This window comes from Mytilus trossulus, chromosome 12 (assembly GCF_036588685.1).
Source record: "Mytilus trossulus isolate FHL-02 chromosome 12, PNRI_Mtr1.1.1.hap1, whole genome shotgun sequence".
NCBI classification, from domain to species: domain Eukaryota; kingdom Metazoa; phylum Mollusca; class Bivalvia; order Mytilida; family Mytilidae; genus Mytilus; species Mytilus trossulus.
In genome coordinates, this window is record NC_086384.1 from 5,661,627 (window position 1) to 5,676,157 (window position 14,531).

At 30.8% G+C, this 14,531-nt stretch overlaps 1 protein-coding gene across 2 annotated transcripts in view; it reads right to left on the minus strand.

Annotated features, from left to right (window-relative positions):
• LOC134692176 (high affinity cGMP-specific 3',5'-cyclic phosphodiesterase 9A-like) overlaps positions 1-14,531 on the minus strand; it is a 73,762-nt gene that overhangs the window by 37,750 nt on the left and 21,481 nt on the right. For both annotated transcript variants that reach the window (XM_063552626.1, XM_063552627.1), the window contains exons 4-5: positions 9,487-9,589; positions 5,783-5,925 (exon numbers count right to left, since the gene is read on the minus strand). In XM_063552626.1, the coding sequence (XP_063408696.1) occupies positions 5,783-5,925; positions 9,487-9,589 (246 nt within the window). The remainder of the gene's footprint in view (positions 1-5,782; positions 5,926-9,486; positions 9,590-14,531) is intronic.

The following is a 14,531-nucleotide window of genomic DNA, read 5'->3' on the forward strand; positions in this document are numbered from 1 at the left end:
CTGCTATATAACCGGTGTATTTTTTCTGATAAAATGGTTGGTTAAAAATTTTTGTTGAAATTTTTATATTTCTGTTAAAATTTTATGAAAATTAAACGAGCCAAATTGATTTTAGTGAAAGTGTTAGGTACCATCTTAAACCAAAGAAAGAACCTCATATTAGTGAGCAATCTCACATATCCCATGCCCAATAGTAATAGAGAAGGGCCTATACTGACCTGCTGGCATACTTGTTTACTGGCTTACTGAAGCTTCACTGATCCAAAATTGGCGTTACATACTACTTAATTAAGGATGTTTATACAACTCATCATCCATTAAGAATGGTTACCCCATTTTACATTTTTTTAAATATCAAAATCTTTTGAGTTTTTTGTTCATAAGAGAGGAATACAAACCTTTAAAAAAAATTGATGGAATCCTGAAAAAATATGGTGTTATCCTGCTGTTAAAAATTTATATTATTTCCCTATAATTGGCCCCCATTTAAGATTTGTCTAATCATAAAATGAATATGAACAGCTTACAGTATTCCAAGAAAAAATCCTTTCATATACAATGTACTCTATATTATACAATTTTTCAGGTGTAGAAAGTTATAAACTTAGACTCCCATATATCCCTCTGCCAATAATAACTTTTCATCATAATTTTCTGTATTTTACCTTTTATGCATGTCTTCTTAAATAATGGAGACCTTTTATATCTGACTACATGCGGTATGGGCTTTGATCATTGTTGAAGGCCGTACAGTGACCTATAATTGTTAATGTTTATGTCATTTTGGTCTTTTGTGGATAGTTGTCTCATTAGCAATCATACCACATCTTCTTTTTTATATTGTCTGTAAACTATAAGGAACGTAAACAAATCTATAACTTTACACATTTTTTTTTTCTTTTTTCATTAAACGTTGCATTATTTCAAATACATGCTTCAAATTGAAATAAAAAAATAAATTGTTACAGCCCAAAAATTGCAAAATTCAGACTGAAATATTACAAAACTAAAGGAATGAAAGCATCTGTTTTCTTTGTATACTTTTCAGGTAATAAGATGTTAAAATTTAAGTAGAAATCAATTTTGTACAGATCTCCATTGTACCTTTCACTATCAGTGTACTGGAAAATACTGCAGAAAACGATACTGTAATTGTGGCCCTTTATAATCTCAAGTGATTACTATTAATAATATATATATATATGATAACCAAGCCTCTGAAACGAACAAGTACTATATAGGCCTTCTATGATGTAAGATTTCACCTACAGTATGATGTATAAGCACCCACTTCCTTTATGGAAATTATTGTCATTTACAAGAATTATAAAGACATTATCGATTTATTAAAAGGGCTGGAAGTGTAATTATAGAAAGGAAATGCGACATTGATTTCCAATCAATGTGGGAACATCCTATGGAGTACGATTTTTAATTAGAGAATATCCGTAGCATGTATAGGAAGTGGACAAAGAACATTTCAACGTAAAGATAACATTGATTGAACGAGTACTTAATAACTTTTTTTCCTAATCATGACTATATACATTAAGTAAAATGAACATTAGAGACAAAAAAGTCTTTTAAGACTAATCATAGATATAGGAAGATGTGGTGTGAGTGCCAATGAGACAACTCTCCATCCAAATAACAATTTAAAAAGTAAACCATTATATTGTTAAAGTACGGCCTTCAACACGGAGCCTTGGCTCACACCGAACAACAAACTATAAAGGGCCCCAAAATTACTAGTGTAAAACCATTCAAACGGGAAAACCAACGGTCTAATCTGTATAAATGGCTGTTTTTGTTATGTAAAATCAACAGTAGATATACAAAAAGTACTTCCTTCTAGTACACTTACAGGACTGCATCAGGGCATGGCTGTCGCTTATAATTCAACAACAAGCCAAACTATCTTTAGGTAGATTTCTAGTTCCTTAAGTTGCATGAAATAATTAAGCATTATAAAACACTAGTAGCTATATGACTATAAGGAAATGTTCTAGAAATCTCAATGATACAGAGACGTTAAAACACCATAAAATGGAAAAATAAACAGCTTTTCAATTTCATATTTACAAAAAAAATCAACAGCCCTCCCAACTTAGACCTTTTCTTCAATAAACCACTTAGTTATCCATGCTCAAATAGGATTGTAGCAAGCCAAATATGGTTTGATTCTTTGTCATGTGGGTGTTCATATCAAATTGCACAACATCTCCTTATTTTTGTTTCAAAGCAAAAACTTAAAATATCAAAAAACAAGAAACCTTTGTCTTTCACAAGTGCCCCAAACCATTTTCAATCTTAGCATATTATATCAGTATAGCTGTATGATGTCTATATAATCAATATAGAAAAAACCTCACTTCAGATGTTTTTGTTAAAAGCTAATTCCGAAGAGAGCACTCCCGGCAACATTTCGCTTTTCAGTGTACTTTAGTTATGTCTCAATTCTACAGATTAAATTAACTCTAACATGTCTAAATAACCATTTTGAAATGTTAAAGTCAGTCATAATAAACATAACAAATATTCAAAGTCCTTAATTTAAAAAGAGAAAGTGATTATAAAACAGCCAGTTACTTCTTCGGTTGTAAATTTTGAGTAATAAAACATAATTAATACCAATATAATGATTATGGTCAAATCAAGCAAAGAAGGCTCCTATATAAAATCAATTACCTCTTTATAGAAGACGTCCATTATCAGAAATTAACTTGTATTTCATGCATGTTCAGACAATTTGCTGAGAAATAGGTTACTAATAGTTCCTTAATAACATCATACAATGTTGAACAAAGTGTTTTAATTTGATCAATCAGCTGTTTATGATTAGATAATTGTGTTACTTGATGGGGTAGTACTCTGTGTTGTTGGAAGTTCCTTTCAAAAATCAATTATACAACATTAATTCAGACAGCATGAAGCATTGAGAGAAAGACTCAATTAACGAATAGAAAAGAAAATTATCTGATTGGTCAAAGTATCACACGAATCATCCTTTTATTTATTATTTTCTCGCATGTTTTGCAGTAAGTTGAATACATTTGACACAAAGCTTTAAAGACAATTGTCAGCCCTGTCAACACTCACTGATGGATTCATGATGCATGATGTAAGAATCATAGCTTAACTTCTTATAGAAAAATTTAGTTCCACAATACTTTTGAGTTTAGCTGTTTCAGACTATGATATATTGATCATTCTTGACAGTTACTTTCTTCAATCAAAGTTCAGGTTTATGAAAGTAGGAAGTAGATGTCTGAGATGTCAGAAAAATTCTCAAAGAGTCACAGTCTAGTACTTTAAATTTCAAAATTATTGCATGCATTGGGAATTTGTCTATAATAAAACTTAAATTTGATTTTAATTTTTGTGATACCGGGAAACATGAGAAAATCCATTTTAACATGTTTAATTAATTTTTTTTTTAAATGGAGTTTAGCATGCTCATATGAAGCTTTATATCAATTTGTAGAAAACTTTGATTTGAAGTTCCCTAAGAAAAATGCTATAACATTTAATTTGACTGTCCTATAAAAGGACAGAGGTAAACTAGTATACCCCAACCCCACCCCTCGTGTCCTTCCCAGCATGGGAGCAAAAGAATCCTAAATAAAGGTTTTACAATGTTTTTTGCTTCTATTTATCGTGCTCATATGCTGGCAGATATTATTCTCATAATTCATTTATCTAACAAAAAATATTTTTTTTATATACTTATTTGTTCAAAACAGAAATTCTTGTTTATATCAACATGATCAATATTATTTCACTTGCCAAGGTTTTTGTAAATTATCAAATATAATTGAACAATAAATGTCGCTTCATATATATATTGGTGTGAGAACTTCCCAAATTTTAATACATATTTTATTAACATTAGCACCTCTGAATGTTAAAAGGTGATTACACTTCCAATACACAACAACAGGATCCTTGGCTAGAACCAGTACAAGTTAGTAACCAGTCCCTCTCATACTTCATCCCAGTAAGACCCATTGACATTTATTTGAATACCAATAATTACTTTCTAAAAGTGTTAATTGAAATCCAATTTATCTTTATCAATCAGTTCAATACTTTTGGCTTCTATTGACTTTTTATGTAAACTGTAATACTGTTTAATTGGAGTCTAAAATAAATGACTGAAAGCACATAAAAGTTGATTTGACAGTTGATGTGGATAAAAAAAAATGCAGAAGATACCAATGGTACATTAAAAATCATAATTTAAACAGGGACACACAAAATACCATTACAACAACTATGGAGGGTCAGCAAAAGTTTACAAAACACATCAAAGACCACTACATGATCGTTACAGAATATGTTTTAGTTCTATTCTATAGCATTTATCCCCATATATATCCAGAAAAAAGTCCCATAAAATCTAACCTGAGGAAAACTTAAAATCAGCATTTTTAATTTCTTACAGAAATCAACATTGGAAAGGGAGATAACTTCCAAAAATGGTTCTATTTTTGGTCAGTTTTTGGTTGATTTTTCTTAAAATTCATATAAAATATGATACTTTGATGGGGTTATAAGTTGGTATTTGACTATATCATTTAATCTTCTGCTAATGAAATGTACAAAACAAAGAGTTGTGGGTATATTTTAAATTTATTTTTGCACATTTTTTCATTTGAGAAATTGCAAATTTATGGCTTTGTGACCATTTTTAATAAATAATGTGAATATACGGTATTGTTAATATCTGTAAATTATATTTGTTCAGCATCTACCTTGTTTAAAGAAACTTTAAACCACAAAAAAGAAGAGCATACATATGCTTAATTAGTTTTATTCAATTTGAGATTCTCTAACTTGACAAGCTGAAAAATGTAATAAATGGTCAACTAATTAATTATTAAATCCAAGTTGCAGCATGATATAATATATCAAAACACCCGTAGAGGTGTATGTTATACCCTAAAGCCGGCTAAAATATCAATACATTTTGTTGAATAGAAGCGGGAAAGTTATAATTTTGTATCAATTTTTAATCATATGTCTGCCTTTTTTGCAGAGTTATCTCCCTTATCAATGCAAATCTCCATAGAAATTTTAAAATCATGATTTTTTAGTTTTCAGCAAGTTAGATTTTATGGGACTTTTATCTGAGTATATTTGGGGTATAATGCTAAACATTTTAAAATCTTCTGTTGCAATTACTTCAATGTAAGGGTCAAATTTATGCTAGATTGACTGGACTATTTGTGTTGTATGTATGATACACATTTGTCTCAAAACACATGAAATAAATTTTCTCTAGTTGCTTCGCTATATTTTCAAAAAGTCTACAATGTAATTTTAAGTTGATTATGATTCTAAATGAAATGTCCGGGGAAAGCATTGTTTACCTTTTATTCGTATACATAGTATCTCTAGGGTTACTGATAATTTTGAAGAAGTGCACTCTTTACACTGTGACATTAGTGCACTTTTTACACTGTGACATTAGTGCACTCTTTACACTGTGACATTAGTGCACTCTTTACACTGTGACATTAGTGCACTCTTTACACTGTGACATAAGTGCACTTTTTACACTGTGACATTATAACTTTTTACACTGTGACATTAGTGCACTCTTTACACTGTGACATTAGTGCACTCTTTACACTGTGACATTAGTGCACTCTTTACACTGTGACAGTAGTGCACTCTTTACAATGTGACATTAGTGCACTCTTTACACTGTGACATTAGTGCACTCTTTACATTGTGACATTAGTGCACTCTTTACACTGTGACATGTCAAGATACTCACAGCATTTTTCTGAACTTTTCGAACACGTTTCTATTGTGTTCTTCTGTTTTTCGTATGGATTGTTGTTTATCCCAGAACGGTTGTAATGAAGTCCCACTGGATATCTCTTTTGTTAATCCTAACCAGCTCAGGTGGTCTACGCTCTGAAATTAAAATTACGTATTCATAATCGTTAATTTCCTATTGTAATGAAAAATAATTATGTCAATATCAAACTCCTTAAACTTATGCTTTGAAAACGTTTATTGATAACCTAATACAAGTTTGGACTCCTACTTTATTCCGCCAAATAGCTATACAAATATTTCATTAAGATTCATTGACGATAATTCAGAAATTCAATTAAAGAAACCTTACACAAGACCATCTTACGAAATTGAAAGTGAAAGTTCTGCTGTTAGGTAAATAGACTGTTTGCAGATTGAGTACTCTCATAGAAGTGCAGTCTGACAATTTTCTTAATGAATTTTAAGGATATAACTTAGTCAATAACTGGTTTGCAGACAGATAATTTGACTTCAATCTAATCTTTTGATTATTCAATGTAAATCTTAATCATACATTGCAGTTTTATTGACAGCTGTGCACTTAAATAAATATGTTTTAGAGATGCACATGAAATTCATCAGTGCAATGTTAACATGATGTTCACACAATAGTTACTTCACCCCACATATATAATGCAAGGGCAAAATCTATAATTTGCCAAAGGAAACTCGAAATTGATTGAGATAGGAAAACAAAATAGGAGGTGCACAATGGCATTTTATTGTTAATATTCATTAAATTTAAATAAGGAATTTTGGAGAAGAAGTGGACACAGATGGGTACCACAAGTATCCATTTTAAACACAACAAAAATTCCCTTCAGTAAAACATAAATAGGCCCAGGGGCGGATCCACCTATTTTAAACAGTGGGGGGGGGGGGTTTCCTTACCCAGGATAAGGAGGGGGTGGGCTTCCAACTAAATGTCCCCTTTCAAATGCATTGATCGTCCAAACAAAGGGGGTTCCAACTCCTGTACCCCCACCCCTGGATCCACGCCTGAGGCCAAGCTTACAATACAAGACAGTTTTCTCATAAACAGTGGGATCCAGTCATTTCTAAAAAGAAGAGGGTTCAAACCTATCTGTCCCCATTCAAAAGCATCGATTTATCTTCAAAAAATATTCCATGCTGCTTTTTTAAATTTTCTAAAGAATACTTAACAGAGTAATACAGTAACATACTGACATTGAAGTAAAAAGTGATGTGTCAATCTTGTCAATGATGATTAACCTAATGGAATAAAAAGTCACTTTCCATGAAACAATAACAAATATATTACATTAAAGTTGCAATTAGTGCATTATCAGGAATAATCCATTACAAAAGATTTGCTTGCTGTGTTGACCTATTGGTAGCCTTTCGCAATTTCTGCTCTTTGGTCGGTTGTTGTCTCTTTGACACATTCCCCATTTTCATTCTTGTTTTATTTTTGTAACTGGTATGCAATAAGTTTCATTAAATTTGTATTGACATGTGTAAAGTCTTGGGTTTTATTAATTACCTAATTATATTTTACCTTTCACCTATAACCTTAAATAAGTTTTATGGACAAAGAAAAAGATATCTCTGACTCATGATTTCATCAATTTTGTCCTAGAAATTTAATAAATAACCAAAAAAAAATGTCTGATCATAACAAAGATTTGATTGACATGTTTTTCTAGTTTTTAAGTATTAAAGTTGCCCTTTATAGAGAGATGACAAACTTAAGTGTTTAAATTCATAAAAAAAATATTTTATAAGATTATTTTTATATCTTTAATTCACATCAATTATACCATTGATACTTAACTTATGGAATCTTTTGATATTATTCTCAAAAGGTAATAGCTATGAACTTAATATATAAAAAAGAAGATGTGGTATGATTGCCAATGAGACAACTATCCACAAAAGACCAAAATGACACAAACATTAACAATTATAGGTCACCGTACGGCCTTCAACAATGAGCAAAGCCCATACCGCATATAGTCAGCTATAAAAGGCCCCGATAAGACAATGTAAAACAATTCAATTTAAGTTCCTGTTAAGTATAATTCACAATAAAAAATTTAAGAACAAAAAAACAGATAACTGTTGAACTGCACTCTCAGACAGCTAAACTCATAAAAAGTCATATTTAAGAGTTTTCCTTTCAAGATACACGAAAAACCTTTTTAGTCTTTATCCGAAAACTTGGAACAAAAGTCACGCATATCAATTTTCATATCCTATTAATATTGTGAAACAGCTTGAGAGATGCAGACGGAGTCTGTTAATCATATTTGTGCAGCAACATGTATGTAAAAATTGAGTGTTTTGTTTAAAGTGAGATTTCTATAATATGTTGTAGTGTACTTTCTATAAAACTTTTGAATTGTGTATATTGTATTATAGGGATGGTTCCAAATTTAGTGTGTTGTATCAAAACGATGATTTTCTGTGTGGCAGTGTATATATTCTAGAAACTTATGAATTGTATTCCTGCTATGTTAGGTTAACAATACATGTATTCTGCTAGCTGTAGCTTAAATAGTAAAATTATTATTACATGTTATATATTACTCATTGTAAGAAGATCTAAGAATACCTTCAGCGATAAGTTAAAGTCTCTATCCATGATTTTCATTTTTGAGAAATGTTCAAGACTGTTTTGTGATTAAAATCATTGGCGGATCCAGGGAGTTTCCAGAGGATGGAACCCCCCTTTTTTTTTTGGCCGATCAATTGGAATGGGAACATATAGTTGGAACCCCCCTTCGTCCTGGGTTGGGAACCCCCCTTTTTAAAATGGCTAGACCTGCCCCTGAAAATAATTAAAATATATCTGTAGTTGTCTGTGACACGTACATATATATTAACAATATAATATTTGTTTTGATTTTTCAATATTTTTATCATTGGAACGAAATAATGTCAAGGTTTACTCTTTGGAATTTTAGTATTTAATCATACGAACAATTTTAAGATTAAATATCTAATTGTACAAGATAATCACAGTTCATCTTAAAACAAATATCATTTTTAAGAGTAAACAGTTTATACTATTTAACATGTGTGGTTTATGTAGAATGTCAAATCCAAGAACTTCTGGCCAATTATTTTGTTGGTATCATTCAATATAAAAAGGCAGATTACTTACATAAATAATTCAGGGGCGGGTCTAGCCATTTCAAAATGGGGGGGTTCCCAACCCAGAGTAAAGGGGGGGTTCCAACTATATGCTCCCATTCAAATGCATTGATCGGCCAAAAAAAGGGGGGTCCAACCCCCGGAATCCCCCCCCTGGATCCGCCCCTGTAATTACTGCAGAAAGATCCACAACAAACTTATATCTGATATTTTGAAAAATTATAGCAAATATTACGATACTGTGGATTCATCATTTATCTGTGGGATAACAATTTTGGTTTATGTTGTGGGTAAAGAAAAACAAATGTCTTTTATTTGCTTTAAGTATATTTTGTTAAAAACAAAATATCAGGAGAAGATTTCACAAAATTACTTATGACTAAAACTGATCGCAAGTCTTGAACAATTCAGTATACCTACGATCAATCTAAGTCCTATGTTTTCTTGTGAAATCAACTCCAACTAGCCAAGAAAATATATGTTTTCATGAACCCACAAAAAATTGGTCCCCAGGAAAATCAAAGAATCGACAGTAAATACCTGTAATTTTTCTTTGAAATGTTCCACTTTGTTTTGAAGATCTTGAACCAATGGAGGCATCTCACCATTTTCAACAAACACTTTCTTTTCTAATTTACCAAGTCTGCAAAGAAAAAAAAAATATTATTCATAATTATTAGTGCCATATATTATAGTTCTGCTATGACATGTCAAATTGATCACTTTCCATGTTTTACCCATTTTTGTTTACAATTGTTACAGGAAAACATTTCATCTAACCCTTCCGGAGTACCTGATGTTGCACCCAGTTATTAGAGAGCTTTCTAACATGTTCCTCAGTCTTTAGTTTTGTATGTAGTGTTTTGAAAATGTACTGTTAGTTTGTTTTTTTCATTGTTTTTCAGTTTTTGCCTTAATTTTTTTAGTTTCTCTAATGCCTGATGGGTCCATATGTTCAGTCTTTATTCTTAATTGTGTTCTTTTCGGCTATAAGATTTGTTTTTAATTTCTCATTTGTTGTAAACTTCGTTTGTATTTTAGTTTCACCAACTTTGTTCTACCAAACAAAGACATTAGTTTCAAAGTCAGGGCTGTGCAATATTGATAAAGCTGAAACTTTGTGTAACAATATAATTTGTAGTAGATCTAGACACAATATATAGCAACATGTATCTTGGAAATACATGTACAATGTATCTGTCATATAAACGTGTTTACACTTTTGGTATTTAGCTGTATTTCGCCTCCGAATGACCTTATATTACCTCCAAATAACCTTTTGACGTCAAGCAACAATCACTTTTTAGTTGTGACGTCATATGTTTTGAATTATGAAGTCAAAGTTTACGGGAAACTGTGTGATGTTATGTAATGGCGGACAAATTTGCATACAAGTGTGAATACGTCTATTCAATTACATAACAAGCCTTGTTTACCACTAAAATGTCATTATGATATAAGACTGAAAATTAAATCACCTTTCTGATTTTGATAGCTCTTATCATCAATTATAGGTAATTACCAGACTTTGTGGAATTTCAAAGCAATATATTTAACAAACAAATGGAAGTTTTTAAAAACCTTGACTGGCTATTATACAGTATTCAATAGGTAATATGAAATATTGTACAAAATATTTTAGAATTTAAGCTCTAGCTGGGTTCAAATCAAAACAGTTACTGTGAATTCAATTGTAACTTTGCTGAAAACCGTTTTTTGTAATGAAGGAAAATAAAAAATGTTGTTCAATTGTTTTGCTGCAAACCATTTTTTGTTATGAAGGAAAATAAAAAATGTTGTTCAATTTTTTTGCTGCAAATTACCATGTTTTGTTATAAAGGAAAATAAAAAATGTATGTTGTTTTAAAAATACATATCATAGTTTTGCCAAAATTGGCATTACATGCATTAAAGCCTGTACATTTTTTTTTAACTTAGTTGAACTTTAGATTCATAATTGAGCTAGCTATAAGCTCAAAAAATTGACAAATATTTGTACATGTAATACCTTTAAAAAACATCAATGAACCTACAGTAACATTAAAGCTCAACATAGTGCAACAGCATCTGTATTTTTTAGAATTATTTTAGGGGTCACAGGGGCTCATTAATTCAACTAAAATTGATAGTGCTTGCTTGTTTCTCTAAAATTGAAATGCCATTTTGATCGATTTTAAATACTGCATTTATAATAACCTGATTCCTAAAATTTCAGGTTTCAGTGCTATATCAATCTACCCTGACCTAGTGATCATAGATATAGGAAGATGTGGTGTGAGTGCCAATGAGACAACTCTCCATGACCATTAAGACGCAATATATGACATTTTTGTTCATTGTTTTGGATTGTTCTGTTCAAGAAAAGCACCCTCATTAAAGTTTCCTTCAAAGGAATTAGGTGAAGTAAATGTTTTTTTTTTTAAATTATTTTCAACATCAATGGTATAATGGTTGTGAAGTTTCCTGGTAAACTTCTTTTAAAACTGAATGAGTTAAGTTACATCTTTGTACTAAATTTCATTGGTCTCAGCTGTTTTGTTGTGAAGACACTGAATTAATGATCTCTTTTACCAATAATCTATTAATGATAGGGCAACCAATACATATCTTAAGATGTTCTATTATACTGTCATTGACTGTATAAAGTTTGTTTAGCCCTTGAACTTGCTGCACTTAGAAATCAGAGTTATGTGAAGTATCTAAAGTACATTGTGATTTCCTACATTTATTTAAAACAATATGTTCTGCCCTACTACATATAATTCAAATTCAGACAATTTTGCATGAATTTATTCTTGCCATTGATAAACAAAATTATTGCAATTTCAAAAAATGCTGAATACATATAATAATTCTCAAATATTGGAAATATTTTTTTTAAATTCTTTTTTAAACCTATCCTATTGCCCAATGTTCACAACAATATATATACCGGTAACGCTATAATTGCAAAAAAAACTTTACACTTTACTACCACAGGGGGGGGGGGGGGGGGTAACTTCCTATTATTGGGTATACAAGGATATGCCAAAAATATGGGTCATAATTTTGCAAAATTTTATATAAAAATATTACCCTCCTTTTTAATGACATCCTATATTAAAATGCATTTACGTTTAATAACTGTATATTGATTTGGGGTATAATCTACATATCAAATATAAATATGCTATTGAGAATCTTACATTATTAATGGTCAATCATTATATTAAATTTAATCAATTCATTTGAAAGTTCACCTTCCAAATACATTTTTTATGTTACCAAATGAACCCCGGAATTTTGTCTCCTGATTGATCTTCAATAATGTGTTGACGTCATTTAATATATTGTATATAAGTATAGGTCATTCTTTCTTAATTATTTATATAACTTAATATAGGTACTGAATTTCAGTGAATGTTATATTAAAATGGGTACATTTTTTTAGGCAAAAATGGCACACCCCTACAAAAAAAATATCGAAGTTACCCCAATATGTTCTAACATAAAGATTTTATGACAGTCCATCTGATAAGCACTGCATGTTTATTCTATCTTGAAATTACATTTTTCAGAAAGAAAAGAAAAAAAAACTTGCTCCAAATAATTAATTTGCTACCACTATCTTAAGTTATAAGTATACTTTACCTCTATTTTTGTATTCTCTAACTTATTGAGAGAAAAAAAAATGAAACTGAATACACCAATTACCTTAATCAACAGTTTTAATTATTTAAACCACATAAAACAATCAATACCTTTTACTTCTCATAGTTTATTTACTTTAATTCAGATTCTAGGTACAGCCATGACAATGTAAACAAAATTAAACATGTTTTTAATCAACCTCTTAGTTTCTTCATTCATATCAGTTCAAACACTTAAACTGTTTGAAATGCCTTTCCACAACTGAGTTTTTGAAAATTTACTGCAAAAACAAAATTTACTGCAACAAGAATGCATGTGTTGTTGTGATGAGCATATATTTAACCCCCACTTGTAATTCAAAGTATTGGAAAACTGGAAGCAAGAGTCTGACACGACATTACAAATTGTTATTATTCAGCTCCAGTAGATTCTGAGAAGTCAGTTTGGAGAAAATATTTGATGGAGGAAAAGATGGACAGAAAGATGGAGGAACAGATTGACAGAAAGCTGATTGTAATATAGGCATACCTGCCACTTCAATTATTCAACTGCATTAACGATCAGAACCAGTGACGGATCCAGGGGGAGGGTTCTGGGGGTTGGAACCCCCCTTTTTTTGGACGATCAATGCATTTGAATGGGGACATATAGTTGGAAACACAACCCCCCCTCCTTTTAAAAATGGCTGGATCCACCACTGAGAACATAAGAAGTTTCATAAATTTAAGAGAAGATATAATTTAAGATAAGATATTGAGCAGCGTCTGAAAGTTCTAATATCTCAATCCAAGTATGGTTTTCTTAAAAAGGTTATTATTTAGGACATTCTATGAGAAAGAAGACAATATATACATTCAACTGCACTTTTAAAAATTTGATCAACAATTTTCAGTTGCAATCTACATTGCATATAATCAGAATCCAAATATCTATACAAGTGTAACAGTGTTGTGCCTGAGCTTCATCAATCTAAGATCTGATAGTCATAAATTAGGTTACAGTTCCAGAGAACACTAAAGTCTTGTTTAAAAACAGAGGTGGTCCTAAAAATTGAAGCTTATGTTATCTAAGTTAGTCAATACCTGATAAAATTAAGAATTATAAAGAAACCATGGTGAGGGAAAAAAAACAAGTGATTACAATATTCACATAACTATTTCTTTTTCCTGCATTCCAAATCAGCTTTCAAAAATTTAGAAAAAAACATTGGCAAACAAATAATTATCTTAACCCTATATAAATACATGTAAATACATGTATACGTATGTTTTTATATGTTGTGATGTTATGCTATTGTTTCAGAACTAGAGGCTCTAAAGAGCCTGTGTCGCTCACCTTGGTCTATGTGCATATTAAACAAAGGACACAAATGGATTCATGACAAAATTGTATATTGGTGATGGTGATGTGTTTGAAGTTCCTACTTTACTGAACGATTTTGCTTCTTACAATTATATCTATCATGAACTTTGCCCATTAGTAACAGAGAACTATATTTGGGAAAAATTTACATAAATTTACCAAATTAATGAAAATTGTTAAAAATTGACTATAAAGGGCAATAACTCCTTAAGGGGTCAATTGACCATTTAGGTCATGTTGACTTATTTGTAGATCTTACTTTGCTGAACATTATTGCTGTTTACAGTTTATCGCTATCTATAATAGTATTCAAGATAACCAAAAACGGCAAAATTTCTTTAAAAATTACCAATTGGAGGGCAGCAACCCAACAACCAGTTGTCCAATTCATCTGAAAAATTCAGGGCAGATAGATATTGACTTGTTTAACAATTTAACTTCTTGTCAGATTTGCTCTAGATGCTTTGGTTTCATAGTTATAAGCAAAAAACTGCATTTTACCCCTATGTTCTATTTTTAGCCGTGGCGGCCATCTTGGTTGAATGGCCAGGTCATCGGACACATTTTTCAAACTAGATACCCCAAAGATGATT